The following is a 12,155-nucleotide window of genomic DNA, read 5'->3' as shown; positions in this document are numbered from 1 at the left end:
TGGAGGCCATGGCCATGCTGATGGGTAGAAAGCCAGTAACAGGACACTGCAAGAAGTAAGAAAGTGTCACAGAAAGGAAAAACAAAAACCGGAAATGGTAAAGCATCCACAAAAGGCAGAATCGGGAGGTCAACAGATCCTGATCCAAGATCAAAAGATCCTGTTTGAGGAAAGGTATAAGTAAGTTAGAATGGTTTCAAGAGCGTCAAAACACTCGCGGTATCTTAAAATCTCAGAATTCCACATCTCATGAAAGAAATGAAGAACAGAGATGCATGTGGAGACTGAGTCACATGACCTGATGTCCTCAGGCAGGACTGTTAGTTCAGAAACTGTAAGGGCAAACACACTCTGTAGCTCCTCAGAGGGGAGGACAGACGCGCAGGTTGGATTCCACACTCTAAACCACTTCTAACTAAATCAGAACACTATTTTATCTTCAAATACTCTACCAAATAACAACTGAAGAATAAAATAACTTACCAAGAAATATCAACTTCAACCGTTCTTAAAAGAAGACTTTTTTGTTTGTTGTTTTAAATTTTTTAAATATTATCTGCAAAACAAAAGTCCCTTGGTGCAAATTGTAATCCTGCTAAAATCAGCCCCCCACACCAAAAAAGAAAAAAAAAACAACGAAATGAGAATATCTCTAAACATTCTCATTTATTGTGTTGGGAGGGGATGGGGAAGTGTTCTGATTCAACCTGCCATCCAGAGACAAAAACAGAGGTAGTAAAGACAATTACCAGAAACGCCCCTTAGATCGTACAGCAAAACTATACTATAACGCAGTGAATCCAATCAAAGAGATGTCGTCCTTTAAGTTAAGCAAAGTGACTTTACAATTCCCCACGTTGCTCAAGGATCAAGCCCCCCTGGCAGACTTTACAACTCTGCCTATCTCCTTGGTATTCCCTCAAACCAAACGCCAGAGTCCACCTCTCGCTTCAGGAGTCACACCTTGAACCTCACTGACAAGTAAGAACCTGGGTGAGGTGAACCGTACCAAGCCCCTCCCAGGTGAAGACGGTGGGTGTAGGCGTGGAGGGTAAAGTGGAACTGCGGGTGTGGGAGAGAAGGCCAGCCCGCCCCCCTGCCTCTGACCCCAGGGCCCCTTCTGATGATCCCACAGCTCTCGGGGTAGGTGGTCTCCAACCGGCTGGTACCTGAAGCTCACTCCGGGAATAACACTGGTTGGTGGACCTTTCCTAGATGGGGATCATTCTATTAAAAACACTTGAAAATAAAAGGGGATCTTTAAAATTTCTTGCGTAGCTGCGCCCTCTCCTAGGAAGTAGGGGTCCAGGCCACTACGCAGGGTCTCCGGAGCCAGTCCCCGCCCAACAAGTGCCCCAGCCCACACGGCGGGCTGCTGAAAAGGCTCGCGTGGCTGCTCCTCCTCGGGGTTCTCCCAGGTGCGCGCACAGATGTGCCAACAGGGACGCAGGTGTGCTGCCGCGGGACTCGCTCCCAGGTGTGCACTCACTCGGGGCGCAAACCCAGCGGAGTACACTCAGGCGCAGGTACAAGTGTGCAGTCACGGGGAGCGCTCCCAGGTGCGCACGCACACAAGCGCACTCGGGGTGCCGACGCGGACAGCGCTTCCAGGTGTGCGCACCGAACGTGCGCACTCAGAGGCAGACGGGGAGTCCACTCGGGAGAGCAGACGCAAGTGTGCAATGAGTGTGGGGGGCGCTCCCCGCGTTCACACTCGGGGGCAGACTGGGCCGCGTCGCTGCGAATAACAGGTCACGCCAGGGAACCCAAACCCCGGACTCGGTCCCCGTGCCCCGGACGGGGTTCGCGCCTTCCCAACTGACCTCTTCCAGAAATTTAGTCAAGTCGTACACCTTGTGGTGCAGGATCACCCAGGTGCTTTTGCTGTTGTTGTGCTTCTGGATCTCTTCCAGGGTGTAGTACTTCACAGCCTTGTCCGACTGCTCGGCCATCACGCACGAGTCGAGCCTCAGGCCCCGCTCACACAGCCGTCACGGGTGGAACACTCACAGCGTCTCGGGCAGCTCCGCTCGGGACATTCCCGAGCTCCCGGGCCCGGTGCCCCGGACGGGGCGGAGGCGCGGCGAGGGAGGCGGGCGGCGCACGGCCTCCGAGGACTGGCCGGCTTGCTTGTCACTCAAGAGGCCTCGCCCTCTGCCGACGCCCTCCACCACCCCGAGCGTGCGCCCGCCCGTCGCGCGAGTGTTGATTGGCTACGGGACGCGCCTTTCGCAATCACCCGCTGCTGGAGCGCGCGAGGAGGGCGGGGCTTCGCTGAATCTGCGCAGAGGCGGCGGGAAGGGCTCCTGGGCGCGTCGGGCTCCGCGCTGGGGCCGGGAGGGCCAGGCGCAGCGTTCCCAACCCCGAGAGGAGAGAGAAGGTGGTGTTGGGCCGCGCAGACTGCACCGAGTCAGCCCTGGGGCCGCCCGTTTGTTGGTACCCAAAATAGCAATGCTTCTGCCCACAAAGTGGACGTCGTGGGGAAACTTGTTAACAAGCACAGATGTGAAGGAGAGCTCTGGACGTCTTCAAAGAAAAAAGAAGTTGCACAGCTTCCCTCAATCATGTGTTTTCCCAAATAAACTTCACCAAAGTTTTACTTCCCTAACCTCCACGGGGAAGTGGGCCGGGTTGGAGGATGAGGTTTGGGTTACCTCATTCTCACAGGACAGCAATTCAGGGGGAAAAAGTTTCTCTGCTGCTCATCAGTGACTTGGCAAGGACCTGTCTTAGTCTCTTATCTGTCTTATCTCAACTGTGCTGTCCAGATAAGACCTAAATGATGAACAGCACTTCCAACAGTCTATAATATTTCCCCAGCTTGGCCCTCCACTGCCACTCTTGATGGAAGGTAAAATATCACACATGCAGGACTACAAATGTTTGGGAGAGAAAAAACAAAAATAGAAAATTCCAGGATATTAAAGTCTTCTGGTAGTTTAGACTTTTCAGCAATAGCAGTTGTTATGTCCACAGTCCAGTTGTGCCAGGGTAGTGGGGTAGGCTGTGAAAAGGCCAAAGACAATGCCTGAAGACAGTATGGGAGGGAGACAGACAAAGCTTAGGAGACATTAGTGACTGCTTCAAGAAGAGTGCTGTGGCTGCAGGATGAACAGATAGCATCTTCATCCCTCAGGGCACTTTCCTAGGTAGTGCCTTTTCCCCAAACATCACCACAAATTGTTCAGCAACACAATCCTTTCTGCAGTTTCCTCAGTCTGGCATCAGTTCCCACTTTGAGAGGAGTTTTATGTGTTAGTCTGCAGAAGCAGTGACAACAATATTAGCTTGCTTGAATGAACTACATTCCAAGGAGCACCTATCCCGGTGTACTTGCAAGAAAGTAGCTTTCCTACAGGTGACATTTGCCTTGTTCCCAGTGTGCATAAAAGAAAGCTTAGAGTCCTGCAAGATAGGATTGCTCTCATTGTTCCTTTAACTTGACTAGGCTTTTGAGAACAGAAAGGGGGTGTGCAAAGACATGGTGTTTTACTGTTCCCTTTTCTTTAGAGATGCAAAAGAGAGCAACACAAGAGGTTGCACATGTGGGCCATCCTCCCAGCAGGGTCTCAGAGGTCGCTGCACATATTAGGTGCTTTGTGATTATTAGTTTTCCCCCTAACATACCTGTCCATAGGAATATGTGCCCACTGAAAAGAAAACAGTGCTCAAAGCATTTCAAAATATTTACGTTTTTTTCCCCAAAAGCCAATATTTCCAAGTGTAACATTCTGTTGTTCAGGAAATATTTCTAAGTACTATATGTGGCTAAAAGAAAGTAAATTATTTGTACTACCCTCTAATCAGTTGTAGTTCATGTATTTGAATGTTTTACTTCACATTAACCAACAAAAACTATGTAAGAATAATTTCCAAGGAAGTTCTGTACTTTTTTTAACCTTTGATTTTTAACACAACTTTAGGTTCACAGGAAGTTGCAAATATAGCAGACAGGTCCTGTGTCCCTTCTGCCAGTTTCCCGCAATGTTTACATGTTGATGCAACTAGAGTTCAACATCAAAGTCAGAAAATTGACACTGGTACAGTGTACACGCATTGTTCCACCCAGCTTTAGGATTTATGTAGGTGTGATCACTACCACAATCAAGCTACAGAACTGTCCCATCACCACCAGGCTCCCGTTAGTGCTATCCCCTCTAGTCAATCACTTCCTTTATAGTTTCATGTCACCTTTTTATTTCTCAAGGATCAATGGGATATGTGTGTGGCAAAATGGTCCCCTTGGACATCCACAAGGTCACCCGCTCTCTTCAGGCCTTGAACTCCAACATCACGTCTGCGAGGCCTTCCTGACCACTTTACTAAATACACACAGTGGCCTCTACAGCACCTCAGGCCTGTCTCCGAGGCACCCTTACCATCTTCCATACTAAGACTTCTTCCATTTATCCTCCTTCTTGTCCCTCCAAACCCCGGTCTTCCTAAATTTCTGCACGGCAAGGGAATGGGTGACAGCGGGGTGGGCTGCTGAGAGCTGGGGGGGGGGGGCTGCTGAGAGCTGGGGGGGTCTGCTGAGAGCTGGGGGAGGGGGGCTGCTGGGAGCACCAGGCCTGACAGGAAGGCAGGTCAGCTGGGAGCTGGGGGGAGTCAGCTGAGAGTGATGCCTGCTGGGAGTGCAGGGCCTGCTGGGAGCTGTGGGCGGGTGGGGATCTGCTGGGAGCCAGGGGCCTGCTGGGAGCTGTGGGCGGATGGGGATCTGCTGGGAGTGCAGGGCCTGCTGGGAGCTGTGGGCGGGTGGGGATCTGCTGGGAGTGCAGGGCCTGCTGGGAGCTGTGGGCGGGTGGGGATCTGCTGGGAGCCAGGGGCCTGCTGGGAGCTGTGGGCGGGTGGGGATCTGCTGGGAGTGCAGGGCCTGCTGGGAGCTGTGGGCGGGTGGGGATCTGCTGGGAGTGCAGGGCCTGCTGGGAGCTGTGGGCGGGTGGGGATCTGCTGAGAGCCAGGGGCCTGCTGGGAGCTGTGGGCGGGTGGGAATCTGCTGGGAGTGCAGGGCCTGCTGGGAGCTGTGGGCGGGTGGGGATCTGCTGGGAGCCAGGGGCCTGCTGGGAGCTGTGGGCGGGTGGGGATCTGCTGGGAGTGCAGGGCCTGCTGGGAGCTGTGGGCGGATGGGGATCTGCTGGGAGTGCAGGGCCTGCTGGGAGCTGTGGGCGGGTGGGAATCTGCTGGGAGTGCAGGGCCTGCTGGGAGCTGTGGGCGGGTGGGGATCTGCTGAGAGCCAGGGGCCTGCTGGGAGCTGTGGGCGGGTGGGAATCTGCTGGGAGTGCAGGGCCTGCTGGGAGCTGTGGGCGGGTGGGGATCTGCTGGGAGCCAGGGGCCTGCTGGGAGCTGTGGGCGGGTGGGGATCTGCTGGGAGTGCAGGGCCTGCTGGGAGCTGTGGGCGGGTGGGGATCTGCTGGGAGTGCAGGGCCTGCTGGGAGCTGTGGGCGGGTGGGGATCTGCTGGGAGTGCAGGGCCTGCTGGGAGCTGTGGGCGGGCGGGTGGGGATCTGCTGAGAGCCAGGGGCCTGCTGGGAGCTGTGGGCGGGTGGGGATCTGCTGAGAGCCAGGGGCCTGCTAGGAGCAGGAGGCCTGACAGGCCTGACGGGAAAGCAGGCTGGCTGGGAGCATAAGGCCTGCTGGGGGTGCAGGGGCCACTGGGAGCTGTAGGGGTTGTGAGGAATCTGGTGAGAGCGCAGGGCCTGGCGGGGAAAGCAGGGTCTGCTGGGAGAACACACCTGACAGGAGCTGGGAGCACCAGGCCTGACAGGAAAGCAGGTCAGCTGGGAGCTGGGGGGAGTCAGCTGAGAGCAGTGCCTGCTGGGAATGCAGGGCCTGCTGGGAGCCGGAGAGGGGGGTGGAATCGGGCCTGGCGGGAAAGCAGGGCCTGCTGGGAGAACACACCTTACAGGAGCACAGGGCCTGCTGGGAGAACACACCTTACAGGAGCACAGGGCCTGCTGGGAGCTGGAGAGCAGGGGGGAATCTGGTGAGAGCACGGGGCCTGCTGGGAGAACACACCTGACAGGAGCACAGGGCCTGCTGGGAGAACACACCTGACAGGAGCACAGGGCCTGCTGGGAGCTGGAGAGCAGGGGGGAATCCGGTGAGAGCGCGGGGCCTGCTGGGAGAACACACCTGACAGGAGCACAAGGCCTGCTGGGAGCTGGAGAGCAGGGGGGAATCCGGTGAGAGCGCGGGGCCTGCTGGGAGAACACACCTGACAGGAGCACAGGGCCTGCTGGGAGCTGGAGAGCAGGGGGGAATCCGGTGAGAGCGCGGGGCCTGCTGGGAGAACACACCTGACAGGAGCACAGAGCCTGCTGGGAGCTGGAGAGCAGGGGGGAATCCGGTGAGAGCGCGGGGCCTGCTGGGAGAACACACCTGACTGGAGCACAAGGCCTGCTGGGAGCTGGAGAGCAGGGGGGAATCCGGTGAGAGCGCGGGGCCTGCTGGGAGAACACACCTGACAGGAGCACAGGGCCTGCTGGGAGAACACACCTGACAGGAGCACAGGGCCTGCTGGGAGCTGGAGAGCAGGGGGGAATCCGGTGAGAGCGCGGGGCCTGCTGGGAGAACACACCTGACTGGAGCGGCCCCTGAGGGTGACCAGTAGGGTGCTGAGGAGGAAGGCGCTAAGGTGTGCTGCCCTGTTTCCAGGGAGGCAGGGCAGGGCCAGGCAGCCCCTGGGCCCTGCTGCATGGGGCTGGGCTGGTTGGCCCGCAGGGACAGCCCAGCAGCTTCACTGCCCCGCAGGGGGGGGATGGGACAGGCTCCCTCCCTAGGCCCGGGTGCAGGGGGCTTTCCTTGGAATTGCGGGGTCCCATAAAACGAATCAGGCTGGAAGAAGCTCTTGGGGCCTCCCCAGTTCCCCTGCCTCAGGGGAGCAGGAGCCGGGTTTCAGCTGCCAGAGTCCCCAGGACCACCTAGGGGACTTACCTGATGGGACCAAGCGGCCACACTTAGGTTTCTGGGCCAGTGTGTTTACTGTCCTTAAACAGGGACAGCCCTGTGATGCTAAGTGGGAAGTGCTGGGGCCCAAGCTGCCTTCTGCCACCTGGGAAAGTCAGGGTGGCAACACTCACACTCCCTTTCTCCGCACTCGGCCTGCACTGCCAAGGTGTGAATTAGGACAGCATCCCAACAGAGATTTCAGACCTTTCCTTTCATCACAAAGTGAAGAATAATATTTTCCTCAGACTCCTCAGCCTCGAATTGCTTTACAGAGATAAACGATTTTGTTTCCTGAAAACCAAACAAATTTGAAATGAAAGTTAAGATTAGCCTGGACTTGTAGAAGGAATTTATTAAATAATATGGTAGAAGCATTGCAAGAACCTAAATAAGCTGGTGTTTTGTAGTATTTCTACTTAAGTTACTGAGTTTGTGGTACGAAACTAACAGGTTTAAAAAACTCTGGGTTAGCTTGAGATGTGATGAAAATGTTCAAAATGTATTGCATTGGTAGTTGGACAACTCTGAAGATAGTAAACAAAAAGGAATTGGGGCACTTTAAGTAGGTAAATTTATGTTGTGGGAATTATATCTTAACATGTACAAAAAATTATAGAAAAATCACTAGAAAACCTTAAAAGTAAAATGTTGGTAATATATAACTGATTAAGTTTGCTAATTTTGTTATCTTTTTCTAACATGACATCAGCTACATGATGAGTTGGTATTGAAACCCTGTTGGTGAAGTTATTTACTTCACCAACTTACTACCTTTTTATTACTGTTTTCTTTAAGGGTCTGATTGCTGAGACACATAGTCAACAAGAAGATATGAATGAATCTAGGCAGCAGTCACTGTTCTTCATGACACTTCCAGATTTGCACAAACTCTGTGCTGTCCAGATAATATTGAGTAACAGGATAGCAGATACTGAGATTAGGAGTACACAAATGAAGATGTGCAGGTAAAAAATACATCATCTAGGTCAAATGGTGGTTCCATTCCCAGATCTCCAAGGAATCTCCATACTGTTTTCCATATTGGCTGCACCAATTTGCAGTCATACACCAGCATTGTATGAGTGTACCTTTTCCCCGACATCCTTGCAAACACTTATTGTTGTTTGGGCTCTTAATAGCTGCCATTCTGACTGGAGTGAGATGAAATCTTAGAGTAGTTTTGATTTGCAATTCTCTAACTGCTAGAGATGTTGAACATTTTTTCATATATCTATTGATTGTGTATCATCTTCTGAAAGGTGTATGTTCAGTTCCTTGACCCATTTATTGATTGAGCTATTTGGTTTTTGGGTGTTTAGTTTTTTGAGTTCTTTATATACCTTAGAGTCCGTGCTCTGTCTCATGTGTGAGGGGTAAAAATTTGCTCCCAAGATGTAGGCTCTCTTTTTACCTCACGATTGTTTCTTTTGCTGAGAAGAAGCTTTTTAGTTTGAATTCATCCCATTTATTGATTTTTTATTTTAATTCTTGTGCTATAGGAGTCTTATCAAGGAAGTTGGGCCCTACTTTTTCTTCTAATAGGCACAGTGTCTCTGGTTTAATTCCTTTGATCCATTTTGAGTTCAGTTTTGTGCAAGGCAAGAAAGAGAGGGGTTTAATTTCATTTTGTTGCATATGGATTTCCAGTCCTAGCATCATTTGTTAAAGAGGCTGACTTTTCTCCAGTGTTATGTTTTTGGCGCCTTTTGCCAAATGTTTTCTCTGATATAAGGAGGCTGATTCATAGTGGGATTGGGAGGGGGATCATGGGAGGATTAGACAAACTCTAGATAGGACAAAGGGGTGGGAGGGAAAAAGAGGGGCCATGGGGGTAAAAATGATGGTGGAATGAGATAGATATCATTACCCTAAGAACATGTATGAAGACACAAACTGTATGAAGATACTTTATATAGAACTAGAGATATGAAAAATTGTACTCTATGTGTAATATGAATTATAATGCATTCATATACATATATAACAAGTTAGAATAAAAAAATTTAAAAATACATCATCTGAAAAAGTTTTTAAAACTTTTTAATCACATAGGAGTCATTTGAGAAGTTTCATCCTTTAAAGCAAAATATTCATTTAATCTGTATATATAGTTTTAAAATAAAGAAATTCATTTTGACAGGGATGTGGGATTACATTTAAGGAGGGATTCAAAATACTTAAGATGTAATGTACTGTTGAGTTTTTATATTTGTGACCTCTTATGTGCTTTTTTAAAATTTAAAATCTGTACACACATTCTTGAATTGAATTATATTCCTCAAAAGTTAGAGATACTAGTACATATTAATATTCATCCTTTTATAGTTACATGTTTAAATCTTTTTGAAAATCATATGACATATATAATGTATAACTATTATACATAATAAACATTTATAGTAGTCTTTACAGGGCACTTAAAGGTACTATAAACAGAACAAGAATAATTTCTTAATTTTCAAGTCACTAAAAGATACTGAAGAGTATTTCTTCAAGAGTTTTCTTGAATATTTGACCCAGGATAGTCTTTGAAAACAGCTCAGTTAAAGCCTAAAGTATGATCCATAGTAATTGAGGACCCATCTTGTATTAATTCCTTAAATGATTTGAGGTACTTAAAGGATTCATAGAATACATGAGAAGATTTTATCTTTAAATTAATTCCCTTTAAACGAATTTTCTTTATATGCAGATTTTCAGGGGCAAGAAGTGAGGTATTCCTCCATTTTCCTCTCATTTACAAGACTTTGCTCCCCATTATGTTTTCCCACCCAAGTTCATCAAGGAGCCTATAACCTTCTACTTATGTGTAATTTTATGATACTATCAAGGACTTAATTGTGACCCCTTTGGGAAATAGGTGGAAAAGTGAGGTTTTATGCTGTTTGCCCTTGAATTGCAGACAGCAATGCCCATAGATTGGGGCTGTCTTAACTTGCCCACCCACTAATGTCAACCTGGAACAGCAAGCAGAGACCTGGCTATGTTAGATAATGACAGGCTTTGTACCCGTTTCATATGGGTTCCAACAAATATGAAGCCAACAGAAATAGGTTGGCCCATTTTGTATTTTGAGATAACCCCATACACATACTCATGTTTATCTAAATTAGTATTTTTGTAATGTTTAGTAATGTTGAAATTTTCAAATTTCCATCTGTATTCCTTTTCCTGTTTTCTTTTTTTGGCCATTGAAACAGGATTACTGATAATAATTTCAATTATGATGATTTTTGTTGTAAGACCAATTTTTTTTCCCTGTTGAAAACTAAACTGAATCCACTATCTACTTCTTTCCAGCTTGGGAAGAATTTCACTTTTGAAGGAAAAGAATATTGTTAATAGTGTGTACGGAAGTAATTGCTAACTTCACTGATAGGTGAATCCTTAAAGCCTTTTATTTATGAATTTAGTGCCCTGTACTCACCATTGTATCCGGCCATCCCCAGCCCCCCAAAAAAGGAAAGTAGAAGAAACAGGAGTTAAAAGAGAGATTCTTCACAATTTTTAGACATTTTCAAGTTGACATGGGACAAAAATGGAATTTTGAAAAAGGAAATTAGATTGACAAATGAAAGAGATTGGGAAATTTGGATTTAGGGAAAACTTCTCAGATTAATATCAGCATATAAAACTTCATAATTCTCTAATTCACATATTGGCTGAGTCCCTACAATGTTTAAGGGTTCAAGGTATTACTTGTGGGGAGTGATATAGAAATCTATAATACCTTCCTTTCCTAGAAGAAATCAAATATTAACTAAGTAGATTTCCTAAATATTCCAATAAAGTAAAAGTAGTAAGAAAGCCTACTTTGTAAACTGTGATCAAATTCACTGTGAAATTAATACATTTCTTATCCACAGGCAATTGCTGTTTTTGCATGAAGATATTCTTACATCACCTGTGCCTGGGATACTAAACCAAATTTGGGTGGTGATGGCGGTTGGTATTACTAATTAGTGGGAGTAAAATTGACAATTACTTAAGTGTCATAGCTGAATTTGAAGATTAAGCACTCTATGTTGTAGTTTGCTCACACCAACAACAGACTAACTTTGGTATACCTGATGTTTAAAGTCCATTTTTGTGATTCTAACTTACTATTTAGTTTTCTCTGTCATAAATGCTAAAATAAAGACTATTAACAAATAAAACAAATGCATAGTACAAATTTTAAGATAGTAAAGGCTTAATACCTTTCATTATATTTTACTAGTTATGCCTAATATAAAGGAAGAAGTCTTCATTTCAATAAATCAACTACATATAAAGAACTCAGATCAATATTGCTTTCAATTTAGGAATTAAATATTTTGTATCAGTTCATTTTTTATTGGAGCATTATAGTTATACATAATATTGGGATTCATTTTGACATATTTATACATGTATATAACATAATTTGATCAATTTCATTCCCCATTACCACCCTTTCTTCCCTCCTCCCTGCCTCTGTACCTGTTCCTCTTCTTTACTGGTATCCCTTCTATTTTCATGAGATTCTTTCCCTATTTTTTTTTTCACTTTTGATCTCTGCCTTTCATGTATGAGAGAAAACATGACCATGACTTTCTGAGTCCCATTTATTTTGCTTAATGATGCTTTCAGTTTCCATCTATTTTTCAATCAATAAATGGGCCAAGGAACTGAACATACACCTTTCAGAAGATGATACACAATCAATAGATATATGAAAAAATGTTCAACATCTCTAGCAGTTAGAGAATTGCAAATCAAAACTACTCTAAGATTTCATCTCACTCCAGTCAGAATGGCAGCTATTAAGAGCCCAAACAATAATAAGTGTTTGCAAGGATGTGGGGGAAAAGGCACACTCATACAATGCTGGTGGAACTGCAAATTGGTGCAGCCAATATGGAAAACAGTGTGGAGATTCCTTGGAAAGCTGGGAATGGAACCACCATTTGACCTAGATGATGTATTTTTTACCTGCACATCTTCATTTGTGTACTCCTAATCTCAGTATCTGCCATCCTGTTACTCAATATTATCTGGACAGCACAGAGTTTATGCAAATCTGGAAGTGTCATGAAAAGACTCAAGTCAAAATTAGAGAAGAAAAAGGAGATACAAAGACATTTCTGAAATTCAGAGGATTGTTACAGAATATTTTGAAAACTTATTTTTGCAATAAGTTGGATATAGAAAACCTAAACACACCAGCAACAAGGAATAAGAAGATTA

General features: G+C 46.9%; 2 protein-coding genes across 2 annotated transcripts in view; one reads left to right on the top strand and one right to left on the bottom strand.

Annotated features, from left to right (window-relative positions):
• The window catches only part of Cyb5a (cytochrome b5 type A), a 30,416-nt gene extending 28,344 nt beyond the window's left edge, over positions 1-2,072 (bottom strand). The window contains exon 1 of the mRNA XM_005334382.5: positions 1,824-2,072. Within this exon, the coding sequence (XP_005334439.1) occupies positions 1,824-1,952 (129 nt within the window). The 5' untranslated portion in view covers positions 1,953-2,072. The remainder of the gene's footprint in view (positions 1-1,823) is intronic.
• A 5,589-nt stretch (positions 2,073-7,661) lies between these two features.
• Positions 7,662-12,155, top strand: part of C13H18orf63 (chromosome 13 C18orf63 homolog) — a 45,633-nt gene continuing 41,139 nt past the window's right edge. Inside the window, 2 exon segments of the mRNA XM_013362433.3 lie at positions 7,662-7,912; positions 10,814-10,892. Coding sequence (XP_013217887.2) covers positions 7,779-7,912; positions 10,814-10,892 — 213 coding nt within the window. The 5' untranslated portion in view covers positions 7,662-7,778.

The sequence above is a fragment of the Ictidomys tridecemlineatus genome, chromosome 13, assembly GCF_052094955.1.
Source record: "Ictidomys tridecemlineatus isolate mIctTri1 chromosome 13, mIctTri1.hap1, whole genome shotgun sequence".
In the NCBI taxonomy this organism is placed as follows: domain Eukaryota; kingdom Metazoa; phylum Chordata; class Mammalia; order Rodentia; family Sciuridae; genus Ictidomys; species Ictidomys tridecemlineatus.
This window is presented reverse-complemented; position numbering and strand designations above follow the sequence as displayed.